General features: G+C 35.3%; 1 protein-coding gene across 1 annotated transcript in view; it reads right to left on the reverse strand.

The window, feature by feature from the left end:
• CDH18 (cadherin 18) overlaps positions 1-17,859 on the reverse strand; it is a 162,444-nt gene that overhangs the window by 26,194 nt on the left and 118,391 nt on the right. The window contains exon 7 of the mRNA XM_063400407.1: positions 9,213-9,349. Within this exon, the coding sequence (XP_063256477.1) occupies positions 9,213-9,349 (137 nt within the window). The remainder of the gene's footprint in view (positions 1-9,212; positions 9,350-17,859) is intronic.

Raw genomic sequence — 17,859 nt, forward strand, 5'->3', positions numbered from 1 at the left:
CGACAGAGCAGTTTATAATGGGGAAAGAGAATGAGAAGGAATTGAAGGAAAGACAAGGTTTTTACCTTTTTCTTTTTAAGTTTTGATTTTGAGAATCACCATATACTTCAATCTTTTTCAAGAATACAATTCACCTGCAATCTCCAAACCCAGTCTAATAACTGGCACTTTTGATAGCACATTTTTCTTAATTAGACAAATTTCTTGCAGCAGTTTGGCAGATTTCCAGTTTTAAGATAATCGATGCTGACATACATTTCAGGCCTGCAGATTACAAAATATTCTGTGTCCTATTAGCATTATGCCTCAAGAGTCTATTTTTTGAAGTGAATGCTCTCTGTTTTAAGGTGCAACTGAAGTAGAAATATTGCTCTGATTCTCCTATGCTAGCGACTTACTTTCTTATGCTTCAGACCTTTCCCAGAATAAATAGTTTTTCTTCCAGAATACTACACATCTGTAAAGCAAATCAGTTTCATGATCAGATCCTCCATTGGCAAGTCCACTGAATATACAGAAGACCCCAATATACAGAAGCCAGTGTGAAGCCTTGAATCTTCTATTAGTTTCTGTGGGCAAAATTTAAAGCCCCTATATAAGAAGACAGAATTTTAATACTGTTACTGATGTCTGAGACTTACTTTTCACACTAACAAAATTCCCATAGACTTTATGAAAAAAATTCTACCTGAATGACTTTCAGAATCGAAGTCCTGACATCAGCAATCTTTTGTGGGTTTATTTGCTTTTTGCCTTGTTTGTTTATTTGTTTTGTGGTTTTTGGGTTTTTTTGGTTTTTTTAAGTTAGCTAACTGTAGACTGGTTCATAACTGTTTACTATATAAGCCCATTTTGACATCTTTTCAAGACCTTACAATACAAACCAATACTTAGGAAAACCAATACTAGGTCTCTATATCATTACTTTTTAAAGAAAAGTAAAAAGGACTCATCATTTCTCTAATAAAGATTTGTTTTAACACATTAAAAGAATAAACATAGATCCAGGAAGGATAAAAATACACTAGTGAAACACAGCTAAAGTGATGAAAGAATGTCCAACATGCAAATGAGAGTGGCAATATTCACAAAATACTGGGTTTAATTCAGGATGATATACATGTGATAAATTAAATTTTCTGGCAAGAAGAAAATTATGCAGAATCTAAGAATAAGTGTAATGTCCCAGTCTTCTTCTTAAAGGAAGTGAATACTTCTAAATAATGTTACCTGAAGATGGATAGCAAATGTTTTTTTTTTTTTTCTTGTAGCAAAATTTAACTTTATACTGATGAGCACAAAGCTGAAGGCACTGCTCGCTTTTCTTGTCTCACAGTAGTAGTGATAGCACCAGCAACTATAGAAGCAATAGTAATAACCATAGCACTGCAGCAGACCAAAAACATGCAAAGCTTTCAAGCTGGAAACCCTCTCTTGCCTTAATACAAGCAAAATTCTCACATATGATGTTGGTGTTGACTGCAAATGATTAGAACAGGGCACCACTAAATATACTGGTTCTGTGGCCAGAATTGCCCTTTTTGAGATTTCTGCCACAAAGCTTCAAAGGAGGAAATAAATGCTACATGATTCCAAATTCTATCCCTTCTCTGGGGCCCCACCTTGGTAGCTAAGAAGAGCCATACCCTACCCCATTCTCAGATGATAGTGTAGGAATATCTTCATAATAGCTTTTCCCATTAAGAAATGGGAGAAGAAAATCCAACGTGCCTAGAAGCCAATGACTAAACCAATATAAACGGAATAAGCACTGAAATAGGAATTAAAAGCATCATTTCTTGAACAGGATGGAGAACTAACTGCCTTTCAACAACTGTTGGATTGTTTGAATAGCTTTTTTTTGTAGTATTTCCATACTGCATTGATAAGCACATTTAAAAGAACAGCAGATGCTGCTACATCCATACGATTTTTGAAGACTTCCAGGAATTGTTATTCCACCACTTCTCTGGACAGCTTGTTCCAATGCCTGACCACCCTGCCAGTGAAGAAATTTTTCCTAATATCAAGATGAAATCTCCCCGGTACAACTTTAAACCATTTCCTCTAGTCCTCTCACTTGTTAAATCATAGAAGAGACAAACTCCAACCTTGCTGCAACCTCCTCTCAGGCAGTGGTAGAGAGCAATAACATATTTCCTGAGCCTCCTTTTCTCTTCTCCTGGCTAAATGGTTGCATTCAATGATCCTAGAAGTCTTTTCCAACCTTAATAATTAAATGATGCTATAAACATATCGTTGTGATGCATTAGTAGGCAGCTTGCCAAGGCTGAAAGTTAACTGTGTATCCTTGGTGAGTTTGGACAGGGTACCAGTACTGTGCCCAGCTCTCACCAGTAAAAAGGCAGCAGATATCCAGGTCCTTGTCACTACACCATGACCAATACAGTCTCAAAACTCAGACCCTGTAATTTTGTTTCTATAATCTACTTTAATCTCTTCCAGATTTAGGGAAACACTTTTGTGGCAGATTCTGTTTCTTGGAAAAATAAATGTTGCCAATACCAAAAGTCTTTCTGAAACTGAGCTAGCAGGCAGAATGCAAATGAGGTCAAAGATAAAGAATGAATGTGATTTTTTTCCCTTGGTGAAGGTAGGGTTTATAATTTTATTTCTGTTTCTGTAACATATCTATAATCATAAATATATAAAAAATACAAAAGACAATATTTCCCTCTAATGATATTAAAATTTAAATAGTAGTGAATTTCATTGTTTAAGTCTATTCTCTATTGCTACAAAAATATTAGTTTGGAAAAAAAACCAGAGAATAAAAATCACTATGAGGATATTTTATATTTATTGTAAGAAAAAAATTCTTTAAAAAAAAAAACTGAGGCAAAATCTAGCAACAAACTCACTGGTATTAAACAATCATCCTGCTGTTCCCCAGATGCAAATGCTTAGGAGTTTATAAAACTGTAACAGCACTTTTTCTGATTTAGATTACTTCCTTAAAGATATTGTAAAGGAAACATTTTCTAAGAACTAATTATTTGACTCAAGCTGTTAGAGTTATTCTTGGTTATGTGGAAAAATTTAAAATGAGAAAATAAATTGACACAAATCTTTGCTCTTTTCTTTCAGTGTTGCATGCCAGGAAGCTATTCCTCCAAAGACTTATTTCCTTCAGGCAATGCATATGTTTCCTTCATGTATTTCAAAATAAACAGAAAATAAGTGTGTATTTTTGTCTTTTGATTTCACTTTTTGTAAAATAAATCAGCTTAACAGCATTAACATAAATACCATGTATACTTTATATCTCCTTTCTAACTTCAGTTATCCTTCTCCGTAAGACAGCCTCATGTGGTGCTATCAGGAGTAATACATTTTGATACCCTACCCAAATCTTAGTAACTTCTTTTCTGCAAACATAAAATGTGAAAAGGAACTGTCAAATTCTTCTCATAACTTACTGTTTAATGATGGTAATATGGGTAGGAATATGCCTGTGATTCTAAAGAACAGATATAACCACACCTCACCATAACAATACACTTTATCTGTTTATTTGATGTAATTATAGGACTTTCATTATTCAGCATCTCAAGAGGTTTTGTATTTCACTGCTACATATTATTAGTTGTCTCTGTGAATCCTGTTTTCCTCTGAATTATGTAACTATCTTTCTGTTATTGTTGTTACCAATACTTATTAAAAAGTTCTTAGGTTGTAACTAGAAAAGGCACTTCAATGTTTTTTACTCATGTCTCATAAAATAACTGTTCCAAACTTTTATTCTTGTGAGTTATCCCGACTTTTCACCTATTTAAATTCTGAGGAGCGTTTGTTGGCTCTCCATTAAAATGTGTCTAAAAATTATTTCTTTGAGTATTTTTTTGCATTGACTTTTTCCTGGTATCCTTTCCATGGCACATAGGGTATTGCATAGTTTGTCAGTGAAGCACTGTCTACCTCAACATTTTAGTATTTTTTTCCCTGAAGTTCGTATAAGGAATATGCATGGCAAAGTAAATACAGAAGATGTATAAACAAAGACAAATATATATTTTTTGTTGAGGTTTTTTTTCAATATTTGATTTTTTTAAACTCCTTGGAGATTTCTGGGTGTTTTTTTTTTTTTTTTCTGTAGAATCAACTGCATAATTATGTCTCTTCAGTATTTTGATTTCTAATCCATTACAGTTTCAAAGCTCTGTATATACAGTATCCTTTCACGTGATCATTTTTGCTGTCTCTTGATAGGATTTCATTAAGTCTGGGGGATCTGACAGAAGCTGGCATGAAACCCCATTATTTCAGTTGTCCTGTTCTATACAGATTCTCCACAGCTTTACAAATTAAGAACTCTTTATTGACCCTTCAAACATACATTTTTGCACCCACTGTATTCAAGTTGGTCCTTTAAGCAAATACTGGAAAATGGTTTTCCATTTTCAATCACTGCAGAGCATTTTGGAGACACTCAGGAGCACCACAACTCCATCCCCAAACTGTTGATCATCTAATAAACCCAGAAATCCATTCTGTACACTGATATGACAACCAGCTACATAAGAGAAATATGCAAAAACTTCCCCGTAGAAGGCGCTTTTAAAATATTAAAAATATAAGCACCTATCTTGCTTTTAAAAATCACATTTTTAATTAGAAGCACAGTTATTATCCATCTAAATGTCCAGTATTTTTTGAACTCCAATAATAATTTGATGTTAACATCACCTGAAAAACATATCAAAAAGCTGGTTTGCTCTGTTTTCTTCTTTTATTTCTCCTCTACATTAAAAATATAGTTCCCAGTGTCAAAAAAATCACAAAATCATTGATTCTGAAGGTGCCTCCATGGATCTGCAATTTCAACTCCTCTGCTCAAATCTGGATCTACAGTGTACGTTGCTCTGGGCCATGTTCTGTTGGGTTCTGAATGTCTCCAAGACAGAGAATCCACAACCTCTTAATGTGACCAGTTACAACTTTTGAACAATCTCAAAACAAAAACATTTTTCTTATTTGGGTTAAATGGAATTTTCTGTACTTCAGCTTCACACTGCCTCCTGCCATTTTACTGGATACTATGCAGACAAGTCTTTCCTCATGTTGATCATCTTTAGTCACCTCTTACACTCTTCCTAACAGTTCCTTAAGCACACTGATAAGCTATTTCAGAGCCTTCACATCTCCAAGCTGAACAATCTCAGCTTTTTCAGCCCCTCCTCATATGAGAAATACTCTGGTCTTAATGATTTCATGTCCCTTCATTGGACTTAGTCCATTATGTCCATTCTGTACTCAGGAGCCCAGATCTGGGAGCATTCTTTGTGTGGCCTCACCAGGGTTGTATAGAGAGGAAGGGTCACCTCTCTCAGCCTGCTGACAGCAGGTTTTCTCATCCAGTGCAGAATGGCATTGGCCTCCTCTGCCACAAGGGCATATCACTGGCTGATGTCCAGTTTTCAACCACCAGGATCTGCACCACATCCTTCTTTCAAAAGCTGTTCACCTGCCAGCTGGCCCTGCACATGAACTGGTACATAGGATTATTCCTCTCCAAATACTGGACTTGGCATTTGCCGTTATTAAATCTTTCTTCAGGATTTATTTTCCTGTTCTTAAATCTCTCTTCATTTCCTCTTCACCCATTTCTCTAGCCTGCTGAGATCCTTCTTGTTGTCAACATGACAGGCTGATATATCAGCCATTACTGCAGTTTCGTGTCATTTGCAAAGAGGGTGAGAGTGGATGAGACAGCACTCTGATCCACATACCACATCATTAATGAAGAGATGAGAGCATTGTATCCTGCAGAAGCCACTGGCAGTACTTCCTAGTGACTGGACTCCAGCAATTTGGGCTACTGGTTAATAACCCTTTGAACATGCCATTCCAGACAATTTTAAATCCACTTCATCCTTCATTTATCTAGCCCATTCTTCTATGTGTCTTGCTCTTACATGAATCTCTCTCAATCTTCCTTAATTCTTATCAGCTAGGGAGGTAATTTTGGAATTTGAATGACTTCCTATCATTGAGTGCTATCATTATAATGAATTCTAATTGACGGATCCTACCCTAGTCCTTAAAATAGTTCAGCCTTAAGATTTTCCACTTCCAAAGGGACAGACTGTATTCTCAGTATTACTATGTATTCTCAGTATTACTATGACTGTATTTCTTTCCTCTAAATCAGTCTTTCATCTGTTACAAAACATTGTGCATTTGCTTTGTACTTTCCTATTCTCATTACTCCTGTAAAAGACTTGTTCAAAAACCTTGACTAGAGCTAATCAAATTGTATATTCTCCCTCTTTCAAATAGACATTTTAAATTTTTTTCAAAGAATTCTAAGTCAATTAAATGGCAATAATTCTACGTGAATCTGTATTTTAAAGTATTACTACTACTATTAATACTACTACTCCTTCCCCCTGCCCCAGATTTAGCCTCTAGATCGTTCAACACAAACTATATTACTACTTTATCATCTTATTCTGTAATATCACAAAGACTGTTTCAGTACTGAAACAATCAAAGTAGATGCTTCTGGACCTGAAAATTCCACTCTTCCTCCCTGTATGCTGCTGTTTAAGAACAACACATATTAAAGAAAGAAAAGGATTGCCCATACACTCTTACAGTAATGGTGTGCTTTAAGAAGTAACAGCACAAACAGAAAAAAACCTGCTAATTTTTGCATCAGCATTACTCCCACAGAGAAAAGTGGTAGGACTTCCTCAGATTTCAGAGAGGACATTTGACCAATGCAGACAGCATATATCACATGGAGAGATGAAAAGTGAAAGTAAATGTCTTATGAAAGGTTCAGAAAGAATAAGGTTGAAGCATGACGATATCATACAGTTGGGGGTAGAAATATAATGTCAATTCTAAATTTCATTTATATAAAATAAGCCCAGTTACAAACAGTGGCCAAAAGGATGATAGGTAGAAACTGAATTCTATCCATCAGTGAAATGTAGCGCTTAGTTAAGAGAGGAAAACACTTCAAGAAATTAACTACAATCAACACTTCATACCCTCAGAGCATTTCTTCTTGTTGAAGGAATACAATCTTTATGGGCCTTGCATGTTCTGCTGTGTTCTTGGCCAAGGAAATGGTGTCAGAAACTGCAAATGCCTTCTATTATGTCAGGTAAATTTGAGGAATACTACCCTCACAGCTAAATAACACTTTGGTCATAGCCTTTGACTGATATTTCAGCTTTAGTCTTAGTTCTGCAATACCTTGTGCTTGAACTTGAAAGCATAGCACTATAAATTCAATTATTAAGTTCACAGTGGATTTGGAAGAACAACAGTGTTGTAATTTCCAATTTACTGCAGATAAGAAAATGTTTGAGGACGTAGACACAAGGAAAGGCTGTCTGTCATTTAGGCTACCTGTCAGTCTGTCTGTCATCCATCTCTTCTTCACTACTGTCTCTTGCTTTTTTCATAAATGAATTGTTTTTCCAATTGACACTACAGATATACTTATTTTTCCAACCCCAGCTTTAACAGTAACAAAGGCAGTGCAAGAGACAAAAAATCAGATGTCTGTTTTCCTGTAACAAATTGCACCTGAAACAGAGAATTTTAACCAGAGTATCTAAAAACAAAACAAAATAAAACAAAACAAAAAAGGGGGGAAAAAGTATAATTCTTATAATGCATTCCGTTCTGTTTTAGTTATAAACATAATCCTCCTTTTTCATACTATTCTGAGCATGATAAATGGACCAGTACTCTTTTGATTATGTGAAACAAATAATGTGGCGAAAGCTATATTTAAGTTTTATGCAGCTGAGATTTCTTTCTGTAAAATAATTACATTTCAATGGTTTCCAAAAAAGGACTCATGACTACCCCTTTTTTCAGTGTCCCAATGTAGCTTTTAAATAATTTTCTTTTGAATTAACAGTATTCACCTGTTTATGATTATGTTATATTTTATTTCATGCTGAACTGAAATAACACATTCTATATATGACAACACTATCAAGCACACAGGAGTGTTAGTGTTTACTTTTGCGAAGAGCTAATCATAAAATTCTAGATCCTGTTATTTACTATAGAAAAGTACTTAGCCCAAAATGTCAATTTAGTTGTGAATGTAGGTACAATAGTAAGAAACAATTTGTTGTCTTTATGGAATACGTTCATGCTGTCTATTTTGTAGCATGTGCTAGTGCTGTAGTGGCAGAACAGAATAAGTTTTAACCTGGAGATGAAACAGATGATAGTAGGCCTGGCTCAGTGAAGCCAGTGGAACTTGTTAGAGTCTAAACCTGCATTTTATCATTACAAAAAAAAAAAAAGAAAGAAAAACAAAAGAAAGAAAGAAAACAACAAAAAAGGAAAATGAATATACATAAAAGCATTTCACAGTTTTGAACGAAATCAGACACTGAAAAATAGTATCTTGAGTAGTGCTTAGGAGGACTGAATCTATCAATCCAAGGTGGGACCTTTTCTTTCTTCATTTAACTTGTTGAGATTTTAAATTAAAAAATTTTACTGTGGGAAAAATAAAGACCCTGTAATAAAAAGGTTAACTGAACATTCTTTAAACTGTCAATGCATCAAGTAGAAATATTTGTCTCTGACTACTCAGCCAGACGGTTTTTGATCATTGCAGGACTTATCCGAGGCAACGGAAATTCATCAAAGTTAGAGGACTTTCAAATGCACATGTAAGTATTTCTTGTATCTTTACTTGGCAATTTGCCTATTAAAAGGCCAGAGACATAATCAGAAACTACTAGGCATCTGTGAAGCATAAATTAACATTGGCATACAGTCAGCATCCAGTTTGCTAAAATAGTTGATAGTAGATACAAGAAGGAAAGGTTCATTTCTCAGACAGTACTAAATAGTCTTAACTTCTAAGACATATGAGTTGTGAAACACAAGTGGGACAAGCTGTTGATTTTAGGACATTGAATGCTTAGAAATGTTGCTGGGTAACTTGGCAGCATTCTGTGCCATGCAGAGAAATGTGGCAAATTTACACAGGTAGAATCACATAGGCGTGTGGCATTTCTTTAATCGTTCTGTGGAGTTAGAGTATTCACACACACACAGAAAACTCTCCTTTATCCACACTAGCTAAAACCCACTGGTGTTAAAAGGAACATAACATATTAAGGTAGTCTTTCTGAAAATCTGAGAGTGATTATTTTCCTTTCTAATTTTTATTTTTCATACTATGTGCCAAATAAATTATTTACCTATCTCAGATGCAGCCACTGTGATGTTGTACCAAGGTGTCTCCTCTCTGTCAAAGATCTTGGCAGTCTTAATGGTCCCAGTACTAGCATCAATGGTGAAATACCTATCTTCTTCTGTGTTATGATCAATGAAATATCTATGAAGAAATAATAAATATATATTCATTGTAGTATATATAATCCAAAGTAACAGAAAGCTATATAAGAATATTATTTTCAAGCTTTTAAAATCATAGACATATTAAAAAACAAGTTTAAAAAATCAATAATTTGGAGAAACCCAAAGCAACATCATATTTAATTTCTTTCATAATGTTTTATTTTTTTTTGATACATAACAATATTTCCACTGTGAGTCACAAAGCTATAAATTGCTAGCAGGTGGTATTTTGCACAGCAGTATACAACCCTGTCCAAGGAAAGATATAGATGTATTTTGAATAAAAATCATGAAATGGAAAGGCAGAAAAGAAAGCAGATACTAAGATATTATTGTTCAGTTTATTTGCCTGTCACTGCAAACCAGAGTGATCAGCCTCGGTTCCTGCTTTGAAGCCTGCCTCTCTGACATGAGGTCGATGACAAGATGACATAAAAGCCATTTGGAACATAACCATTACAGAGTATGAGAAACATCTGGTTCCCAGAGCAGTCACTGACACTACCCTAGAAGCAAAACTAAACTTCCCTTCTTTACTCCCTTGGGTTCCAGGCCTTTGCTTAGCAGAGAAAGTAAAAGCCTTGAAGTGAGTAATGGCAGCAGAAGGAAAGAACACAAAAGAAGAGATTGACAAGACATTTTTCAGAAAGCTGGGATCATGGCTTTTAACAAATGAAGCAATTACAGAACCCTTCCAAGCCTTCTTAACTAACTCCAGGAAAAAAAAAGAAAATAAAAGGAAAATTATTATTTTATATACCATAACTACTTTCCCTGATAATTTGTCATCCCTGATTTCATTCTGTGAAATTCCATATATATTTAATATATGGAAGGCATATAAAGGTCAAAAATTATTTACTTGTCCCATCTAATTGCTCTTATTTTTACATCACCACATGTGTAATTCCTAGCTAATGAAAAGAGTTGCCAAGCACAAAACAATTAAAAATAAGTTTGATTTATCTCACAATGTACTTATTTATACCAGTTGTGTAAGCCAAAAGCAAACAAACAAACAATTAATTGAATGATATATTAAATGCAGAGATGATGTAAAAAAAGTAGAAGAAAGAAAGCACTTAGCAGGGAGAGTAGAAATCTGCTTTATCTGGGCAAAAGATTGGACACTCAGAAAAGTGTCAGAGGAAAAGCCAGATAAGATTTGGTGACTTAGGTTAGATCTCCCTTACTGAACCAACCTCTCCCACCTGCAAGAAGTATTTACATCTGCCTTACAGTATGCTATCTTGCCTTGTGGAAATCCAGATTTTCTTATTGTGCCTCAAGTATTTTCAGCAGCTAAAGAACCATAATTCAGTCACTGGAAGTCAAAGCAGCCAAAGCTAGGATAGAATATCTTTCTTTTTAACTGTTGTCAATCTTTGAACATCATGAAGAGTGAAAACCCTGCTGTATGACTATGGGAGTTGTTGGAGAGACAGCAGACCCCAGTTCCTACTTATTTTATGTTTCTCTGGAGCAAGGATTGTCCTTGCTGTTTCCCATAAGATAATTCAGAACCTATTGTGCAGTTCATTATTACCAGCATTTTACAATGTGATGATAAAATTTAATTACTTCTCTCCTAGTATAGCTTTGTTTTGACTCTAGGAGTCTCCTGATAGCAACAAGAGTTATTTCCTGAAAAAAAAAGAAATCAGATATTCTTGCTTGACCTATTCTTATGGAATATGTACTGCAAATCCAAATCAGTTTATAATACAAGAGTCTCATTCCTGCAAACATTAAATACTCTGGACAGTGTTTGCTTATTACCAGCATCAGGCACAGTGACTATTCTCTTAGTCATTATTGTGCTGACCACAGAACCATAAAAATAGGCCTATGTATTATTTTTAAACAGTAGCTTTAAAATAAACAGAATTTCATATTGTGGTTCAATGAGAAAAACAAACAAACAACAAAATCCTAAAGCCATATGACCACCCAGCTGATTTTGTGTGTATAAGACTTATTTCACAAGTCACCTCTTCCTCTGAGCAATATAAGTGTAGAACAAAAAAAATATCTGTCCCAAAAATGAAGCTTGTGTAGAAAAACTGATGTTTGATTTTCTGATGAATTGTGATCATCTAATGGTTGATTTTCATAAACATATTGTAAAAGATGGTCTTTTTTTTAACATGAACATATTTTTCTAAATCAGTTTTTTAAGTGTGTTCCACAAAAGCTCAAATCTCTGTTTAAAGAACTTAGCATTGAATGAGTAACTTCCATTGTATTTTCTGTCATTAATTAAAACAAAATAATCCTGTGGTAACTTATTGCACTAACACTTTTACTTCCAGGGATGCTGGAATAACAATTTTTTTTCTAATTTATCCATAGTAGCATTTCTCTTTCATGTGCTAACTTTTGCATATAGTTTGAAATATTCACAGATTGACAATTCTTTTCTTTATCAATTAATAAATGAGTGGTACTTTCTTAGGTTTTCCCATTATTAAAATGTTCAGTTCTCCTCCATTTTTCCAGAGTTTTCCTTAAAATTGTTTTGTGCATCATATCTAAAGCAGCTATTTGCACTTATCTGTTCTCCAACCTTCATCATTGTGACAGTAAAATAAGTTACAGAAGACATTCCCACACGGTAGAAAACCTAGGAATGGTAATTCTGCTTTCAACTGCTTTAAAAATGTTTTGTACAAGAACTCTCTTGGTGAAGCAACTCATTTTTGTCATGTAAGAGGACATTAAGAACAATTTTCACTGTTTTTAAAAAATGCTGGAAAATTTAGACCTTTATAAATACTAGTCACTCATTTATCAACATGTTGAGAATAAAGACCAGATATATTGATAAATAGATCACATTCTAGAGCCAATGATGCTTTACTTAAACTTCTGAATTTATTCCATCTGATTAAAAAATATTACTTTCATCTGGATAATAGTGGCAACAGACACAGTCATTCCCTTCTGCTCCTACCCTTCCCTCCACATCTACTGATTGATGCTTTCTGATGCTTTTTCTAGACCACAAGAAGATACAGTGCAAGTTTTGAATTTCAAAGAGTGATTTCAAAAGAGAGTTTTCACCTTAACTCAGTTGATGGTTTCTGCTCACTTAGAATGCATTAATTCAAAAACTAATTTAAAAATATCCATCTGAGATATTTATTTATAGACATTTACTCATGACAACGCCACGTGACTTAGTATGCTTATAACCACTGCACATTAAATCAGCACATCAGAGCTGCATGGCACATGTTAATAAAGAGACTTAATAACAAGACATGCCTAGATAAACAGCTCTCCAAAAACTGTTTACATGCAAACCAGCAACAGAAACCAATCTGAAAGAAACTTCATTAAAAATGATCATGAATATAGAAAACTTAACAGTCATACTGTGTGAAGATAATCTGAAGGAAATGAAATACAAAAACTGAATCCTGCTAACACTGGGAAATGCAACATGTGCCACTTTTCTATTAGGCAGTGTCAGCAAATGGAAGTACATTCCCAGCTTCATCCATATTCTTCTTCTGACCAAAGCAAGCCACTGGCTTCTCTGGCTTCATTCCTCACTTTCTGCCTTTTAGTGAAGCAGTGGGTCAGTGATGACAGATATTCCCCCCTTTTTTGCTGAAAACTAAAAGCATTTGCGTCAATCAGGAAATAAAGAGAAATATATATGAATGACGGCCCTTGGGCAGAAGGTCATTATGGAACATATAAATCTGCTTTTGGACAGACCCTAACAATGCAAAGATGTCTTAAAATGGAGAAAAAATTCAAAGATGCTAAAGAAGTTTAGAAATAATAATGATCTCCAAACCTTTTAAGAGGGCTTCTGAAGCTAAAAGTCATCATCTCTCAGATTTCAGAGTCTCTCTACCTACATTATTTTCTTAACATTAACACCAGTTTGTCACTGGATAGACACTGGCATAGGCTGTTACTGCTCTGGTATGGGTGTCTCTAGTCACTCTGTTTTAAGGACAAACCTTGACTTTGAACTTTTAAAATAGTTTTGAGATTTATGTTGTCTCTTTCTGGTTTTAATCAAGTCTTTTACTTATCTTTTCATTATGTTATTTTTTATTTATTACTCTATTTATCAACTGCAACAATTAACTGTTACATATGGCTATAAATCTCATCTTGATAGTAAACTTCCAAAGACAAATTTCAGCCAGATGTGAATTCAAAGATTACAGTGCTTCCTTGGACTTTTGTTTTGAGCCAGTTCTCAAATAATAAGTGAAACTGGTTACAAAGAATTACTAAAAAAAGTCCATAGGTGGGGAATAGAACCTTGTCCAACTGATTATATCTTTAAAGACTTATCAGTTAAAAGCCAAATGACATTATAAGGAAACCTTTTCAGTTAAAGATTTAAGCAAGAAACTTTCTCAGAAAGAGATAGGTTTAAAATGAAGAAATTTTTATTTCATTTTGTAAAATATCTTAGGAAAGGAAGAATAAGCAGCTGTGTAGAGTGAGAGAAGAAAGCATACCATGACAAAGAGTAAAAAAACCAACCAGCTGACACTCTCTGTGTTTGACCAGCTGGAGAACAAGAAATGGCCCAAGCTGGGACATAACTTGAGTGCGTGCCTTTTATCTTCTCTTTGCCTCCTGACAGCAGCACTCACAGCCTGGGAAGCAGCAGCAAACCCTTGAAGCCAAATGAGGTGGTGGGAAGTCATTCTGTTGCCATGACTGTCTTGCACTATACTACCTCCATTCCAGGGACAATTTATTTCCCCATAGTTCAAACAAATTCAGCCAGGAGAGAAAAGCAATTGTGAAGTATGAGTCAGAAGTCATGCCAATCAGCAGGTAACCAATTTTCTCCCTGCATCATGTCTAGTACATTTAGGAAACATTTGAAGTTCCAGAGCTCCTTGGCTCCTTGCTACTGAGAACTACAGCCTTCAACTGTGCTTTCCAGGTGTGAAAATTAAATACATTTGAAGATAGCTTGGAGAAGGTATCTGTTTACTGTTCCTTTGCTTTCTTTTCAAACAGACACAGCATAACTTTGAGAAAGATACTGTTCCTCTCACAGCATTTAAAGAAGTTGATCCAATATGCTGTTCCTGGTGCTGGCTGCCAGCTGACATCCATCAGCAATGCCTTCTTGTTTCCATGCAGGACTCCTGGTTCACCTCTCATACTGAAATCTCAGCTCAGCCTGAGTGGCAGTGTTCCATGTCCTCTTCCTAGAGATGGGAGTTGCTGGGTCCCAGGGAACACGGGAGGAGTTGACTGCAGTGAACCACCATCTCCCAGAAAAGCCTCTGAGAGGAAGCTATTACTTGTTTGAATTTTATACAGAAGTCAGCTTCCTGCTCCATTTCTCATTCCCATCCTCCAGCAACCTGCTCATCTCTGCTCACCTTGGACACAGGAAAATTGGAACACTGTTCATTTGAAGGAAAGAAGCCATTTCTGGACACTCATAGTTTCTAACTGGCAGTTTCTGTCTGCATATGTTCATTTTTCCAGCTAATTCATCAGTTAGTGGAGGTTAAGAACAGGCCACATCCTTCAAGGCATAGTTCAGAATTCATAGCAAGATAAAGGTTTGTTTTCTTTTCATGACTTTATGAATTTCTACAGGGGATTATGATTGTTCAAAAGCATTTCGGGTAGATCTGTTGATGGCACAACTATATCTTGTTATATCCAAGTTGCTTTTTATTCAAAGAGATTAACATTCAGATGTTGATAACAAATAAGGTGCAGTCAATGTTACATGAGAAGCACTTTTATTTTCCACTACAAACTGCTACAGCTAGAGTTACTTCTCTACAGTTACACCTACTTTTCTACCTACCAGCTAAAGAATGGCATTCTATTTACATATTATCTTTTTTTTTCTCTACATATTATACAGTAAACCAAAATTAATAGATTTATGCCTATTTATTGGAGTTGCCAGGCTCTATCAAATGACTACACTCTAGACATGTTCAGATATGAAGGCTGACTCTAAAACAATAAAAGACTGTTAATACTTGAGGCATTCTGAAGTCAGTAGAAATTATAGAAATTATAATAAGAATCTATAATTATAGATTCTTCCTAGTCAGAAGAGCTATCAGAATATCTTACCAGTTCCTGCTTAAGGACATGGACATATTTGTGACTGGGAGAACTAGGACACGTAATTTGACAAGAATCAAAACTAATTTGAGGCCTCAGGGGACAAAACAGCAACAGACCACTCACCTCAACACTATAAAGGAAGGTTTTAAAATGTTTTCTCACTGTGAAGTCAGACGGAGTGCAGAAATTGAAGAAAAAAATCCCATCTCTCTCCAGTCATTTAAAATAGGGTGTTCTTTTTGTGTCTCAGTTTACTGACAATCTTAGGGAGAATACCGGAGGTTATGACAGTGTTTTGCTTTGAGATCTCCATTGAGGAGGGCAGATTTCTACGTTTGTCTCCACCAGCACAGGCCTGGCAGGATCTGGAAAATGTGACATGTTCCCCCACGGGCATATGAGGGAGGGATGGTCAGTCTAGAATGGCACTGATCTCAGCAAGCTGTCCTAAACACAGCCAACAAAGAGTCATAGATTCATTAAATCATAGCCTGGGTTGGAAGGGACCTTAGATATCATCTAATTCCAACCTCTCTGACATGGGCAGTGAGACCTTCCCCTAGACCAGATTGCTCAGAGCCCCATCCAACAAGGCCTTAAACATTTCCAGGAATGTGGCACCCTCAACCTCTCCAGGCCACCTTTTTCAATATCTTACCACCCTCATAGTGGAGAATTTTTTTTGCTAATATCTAAGCTAAACCAATTCTCTTTCAGTTTGAAGCCATCCCCTCTCATCCTGACACTACATGCTATTGTAAATAGCCACTCTCCATCTTTCTTGTAGGCTCCCTTCAGGTACTGGGAAGCTGCAATTATGACACCCCAAACAGTCTAACAGTCCACTCACCCAATCCATCTCTTCCAAGTTTAGAGAAAATTATGTTGTGTCGAAGGGCTTATGGAAGACCAGATAAATGACATCTGTAACCCTTCCCTTGTCCACTGATGTAGTCACTCCATCAAGGCCACTAGACTGGTCAGGCAGGATTTGTCCTTAGGGAAGCCATGCTGGCTGTGCACAGGACAGCAGGGAATAAACTGATTTTATTCCTCTTATATGACATTCAAAGAGCAAGTAAGACAAATTAAAATTACTAGGAGAAAGGACTTCTGTATTTTCCAGAAGGGGAACAGTGTTATCCCTTCTCCCTGCTGAGAGTATGGATGAGTAACATAGAAACTGAACTGATCTCAGAGAACAGGGGGGGAGAGGATCTTAACAATATAATTTTAATTTTCAGCCCCTCCTTTTAATCCTTTCATGCAGTTGTCTTGCACCTCTCTTCAATTTGAATCAAAAATTGAGGTTTTATTCTACCTCTAGCAAATTTAAACTTTGCATTAGAAAAGAAGTCCAAAACTTGGATTTTTACGAATACTTTATGTCTTTAAGACTTTGAGAAATAATAATAGGAATCCATAAAACTTACGGGGTTTGTTCTTTTACCTAAATAGGAGCAAGCTTCTTAAAATACCATTTATTGAAAATTCAGATTACTTTCTAAAGGCTGATGACAGAAAGTATTTACCTTCAGATGAATCTAAAAGATGACTATCTTTTACAATCCATGCAGAAAAAGTTAAAGTAAGTTTATATACCTAATACAGGAATTGAAGAAAAAATTCCTATACCACATTATTGTTATAATCATATGCACCTGTAATTCGTTAATTTTTTTAGTATTCTTTCTGAAAGAAGGAAAGAGAAGGTTGTCAATTTAAATTAAAGTAAGACAAGGGAACTATGTATTTATTACAGAGAGCCTCTACATAGCAGGTGTGGTGTAGGAAAGCAAGTTTTTGTACTCATAAGTACATACATGTATTATAACCAAAATGATATATCATCCATTTTAAGGCAAAAACATAAGACCATTAGAAAACTGGGAAGCCAGGATCATGGCTGAGACTGTACTTTTACTCTTCACCAACACAGTTCAAAATTAAAAGTTAATTTGTCGGACAAAATTAATTTAAAAAAAATTAAAATTAATTTTTAGTACAAAATTTAAAAAAAGAAAAAAATAAACCCAAACAAAATCCAAAACAACAGGTTTTTTTCTGACTTCTGTTTCCTATAGCTGATCAATCCTTGTGAATAAAATAAATTATAGTAAGATATATTACAGCCTGATTAGGGTCCAACAGAAAATTCACTTGAATTTCAACATATTAATATAACAAATCAACCTTCCATGCACCAAAAAAAGACAAAGTTGTTTTTAACCAGGCAATTGTAGACCTTCTGAAAAGGGAAGGTGCTTATCTTTCTCATTGTTTAATGCTACTGTCACAGGCAGAGTCCTGATCAGGACCTGCACCTCATTCACAAGAAGTTTTCTGTCAGATACCAGGCAAAGAAAAATTCTTCCCATAAATGTAAACAATCTAAGTGAA

Source organism: Prinia subflava, chromosome 1 (assembly GCF_021018805.1).
Source record: "Prinia subflava isolate CZ2003 ecotype Zambia chromosome 1, Cam_Psub_1.2, whole genome shotgun sequence".
In the NCBI taxonomy this organism is placed as follows: Eukaryota; Metazoa; Chordata; class Aves; order Passeriformes; family Cisticolidae; genus Prinia; species Prinia subflava.